Consider the following 3206-nt stretch of genomic DNA (forward strand, 5'->3'; position numbering starts at 1 on the left):
CAGGAATCTGGACAGTGTACGGCTCCTGGAGGAACCTGGGTGCCTCGTCATTGACATCAGTCACCAGGATCACGACTTTCTCTGCCACCTAGGGAGGGGCAAATGGGACAGGAATTGGGGCAGTGAGGCCTTCTGGGTGATAAAGGGACAGTGGCCCCTAGTGCCCTAGGTATATGTCTCTACCCATCTCCCTCCCTCCTTCTATTCCCCCTCCCTTCTTCCTTCCTTCTTTTATTCATTCATGCAACATTATTATTAAGCAACTATTTGGTGCCAAGCACTGTGTTCCATCTCAGAGGCAGAAGATACATTCTGATCGTGTGTATTTTGCAAACTGAGATGGCAGGGCAAAGGTCAGCATGTAAAAGAAGGTGGTGATACACTCGGTGATGGCAGTGGCATGCCGGGTGCTGCCTGAATGCAGGCCTGACCCCGGACACCACGCTCACCTTGCGCAGGTCAGTGCCTCCTGAGGGTCGGGTGCACAGTGCAGGAGGCTGTGGTCAGGGGCCCAGAGAGGCATCTAACCAGCCTGGGGGTGGGTAGCAGGGCGCCCCGCAGCGGAGGGGGAGGTAAGCTCCGCAGCAGTGTGTCAGGTGAGAGGACGAGAGGGAAGGAACACCACATGCCAACGCAGGAGGAGGGACCTGGTGGGCTCAGAGAACACAGTAGATGTGGCTGATGTTGGTGGGGAGAATGTGAAAGGGGGGACGAGGCCAAGGGTGCCCAACGGGGAGGCCCTAAACGCCAGGCTGCAGCTTGGGTTTTCTTCTGGGGGATGGGGGCAGCTGCTAGTGCTCTTGAGCAGGTCCTGGCCAGGCCTGGGTTCTAGAAGGCCCTGGCCCAGCTCTGAGGGGGGGTCTGGGAGCCTGCAGGCAGGAAGCCCCTGTGATTGGGGGAAGCAGTGTGGTGGGGGCTGTGAGAGTGTGGCTGTGGGAAAGGAGGAAGGGAGAAGCAGGCTCAGGGGCCCAGGAATTCTGCGTGGGTGACAGGTGGCAGAGCCAAGAACAGGTGGAGGAGGCAGATGGGAAAGACTCCAGGAGATACTGAAGAGCCTGGCTCTCTCCCTCCCTGCCCCTTCCCACAGGCCTCCCTCCCTGCAGCCTCTCCTACAGCCACTCCTGGGGGCACACGGGGCAGGACTGCAGGGAGTCCCCCCTCCGGGAGGTGGGAAGAGGAAACTGCTCAGGCCCAGGCTGCGGGCTGCCAGGGTCTGGCCCCCATGTCCGCTCACCAGGTTCAGGCCGTCAGAAATGCTGATGATGGCTTCGATCTCGTCCTCCCTCTGTGAAGCACAAGGACTGAGTGTCCAGGAGAGACACACCCTAGAGGCCAAGACTGGGGGACCCTCCCTGCTTCCCTGAGAGAGGCTGGAGCAGGGCGGAGTGCCCCAAAGTTGCCTCTGGCCATACTTTCTTTCAGGGCTCTGCACACGGTTCTCCTAACCCAGAGGGACTGCCGAGGAGCCAGCAGAAAACGTCCCCCGGCTAGAGCGCTGATACGCAGTGCTTGGTCCCAGGGGAGACACAGTGCCGGGTCCCAGGAAGAAGGTTTTATTCCTTTCTCCCTTTCCTTTCTCTCCACTGGCCTCCCCCAAGCCTCTCCCTAGCCCACAGGCTGCAGAGGGCCAGGTCTGTGGTGTCTCACACTCCCCAAGACTCAGTGGGACTTCAGGGGGGAAGGGTGTTGAGGTTTCCTCTCTCTCCCTGGCCCAGGGCTGGTGGTGGCTGCATCAGACCCGAGCTGGCAGGAGCCCACGGACAGGTCAAGTTCTGTGGACAGCCAGGCCCGCCAGCTGGTATGGAGGCCCTGCCCTGTCACTGCAGGTTCGAGGGTGAAGAGGGTAGAGTTCTACCAAACTCAGACCCACTCCTAGACCATGCAACCAGTCCTGGTCAGCCCGAGTTTTTGTGGCTTATAGGACCTCTCCAAGGACCATCTCGGGGGGCCTTTCACCACAGATGCTGGTCTCCATGCCAACAGGCTGCACCCTCACACCTCTCCATACCTCTCGGTCCAGCTCGTCGATCAGGGTGATGTTTCCAAAATTGGGGTCAACAGAAAAGACGCTTCTAGTGCTGGGGTCAAAGCTGATGTGGTAGGACACAGGCTCACCCTCAGGGTCGGTCCCATTCAGCGTGTACACGTGAGAGCCTGGAAGGCGACACAGGAGGCCTGGAATCTAGAGCCCAACTTTTCTTAACAGCGGCAGCAGCTCAGAACAAGGATCTCCGTTTACACAGTGAATATGCGATTCAGAGCAAAGGCCCAGCCTGGGCAGCAGGGCTGCGGCCTCCCCGTGGCTGCTTCCCACTGTGATGTGAGGAAGAAGGTGGAGCACCAGCCACTCTACTATCAAGATGGCTGAGCGGCTCCGGGCCAGCCGCTTGCCTGGCTCTTGAGCCAAGAACCCAGAATGGGGTGGGGGTGGGTGGGGGAGGGGTGGTGCACCATTCAGGCAGGAGGAGTGGCTCTCCGCAGGAGCCCCAGGCCCAGGGCAGCTCCTCGGGGCCTGCGAGCAGGTGGCTTGCACTCTGCTGTCCTTTTGCTCAGGCTTCCCAGCCCAGACACGAGGGAGGGCGTGCGGGCTCCCTCCTCCTCTCCTCTCTGTGTAGCCCAGGCAGGTGGGTGTTCTTGGCCATTTTAAAGGCTAAAGATCTGCAACCTGGGAGTCAGCACAGGTGCTCAAGGTCACGCCAGTGGGCCCTGGACAGCTGGGCCCAGCAGAGACCATCATGGGCCAGTCTGTCTGTGCCCGTCGTCTCCCGGACCCCCGGCTCAGGCCCTCAGAGCAGCCTTGAGCTCAGCAAGAGCCCTGGGAACTCAGGGCACAATCAGCACCGGAGCTGGGCAGCTGGCACCTGTCCCCACAGGCTTGGAGGACTGGCTCCTGGTGGGTGCCATATCCGGGGAAGGAGGGCCACCCCTCCTGAGGCCCTGTGGCCGGGGGCTCCTCACCGACAGGGGTGTCCTCCGGGAGGCTGAACAGGCCCAGGTTTCCGTTGTCGAAGAAGTGGGGGGCGAAGTTGACCTTAGCTGGAAGAAAATACCGGGCAGGTGGCTCCCAGGCAGCAGGGGACACCTTCGCCCCCCTCGGGGTCTGGCCCACCCCTGGCACCGGGGGACCCGCTGCTTGTCGCCACACCCCGTCTGCTTGTCAGGGACACGGACTCTGGGGCCCTCGAATTCAGGCAGCGGCCACATAA

General features: G+C 61.1%; 1 protein-coding gene across 1 annotated transcript in view; it reads right to left on the bottom strand.

Annotated features, from left to right (window-relative positions):
- CDHR1 (cadherin related family member 1) overlaps window positions 1-3157 on the bottom strand; it is a gene marked incomplete at its 5' end in the record, with an annotated part of 23420 nt that extends 20263 nt beyond the window's left edge. The window contains 4 exons of the mRNA XM_015558664.1: window positions 1-88; window positions 1235-1285; window positions 2009-2154; window positions 2959-3157. Of these exons, the coding sequence (XP_015414150.1) occupies window positions 1-88; window positions 1235-1285; window positions 2009-2154; window positions 2959-3157 (484 nt within the window). The remainder of the gene's footprint in view (window positions 89-1234; window positions 1286-2008; window positions 2155-2958) is intronic.
- Between the last annotated feature and the right edge of the window lie 49 nt (window positions 3158-3206).

This window comes from Myotis davidii, unplaced genomic scaffold (genome assembly GCF_000327345.1).
Source record: "Myotis davidii unplaced genomic scaffold, ASM32734v1 scaffold2414, whole genome shotgun sequence".
NCBI lineage: Eukaryota > Metazoa > Chordata > Mammalia > Chiroptera > Vespertilionidae > Myotis > Myotis davidii.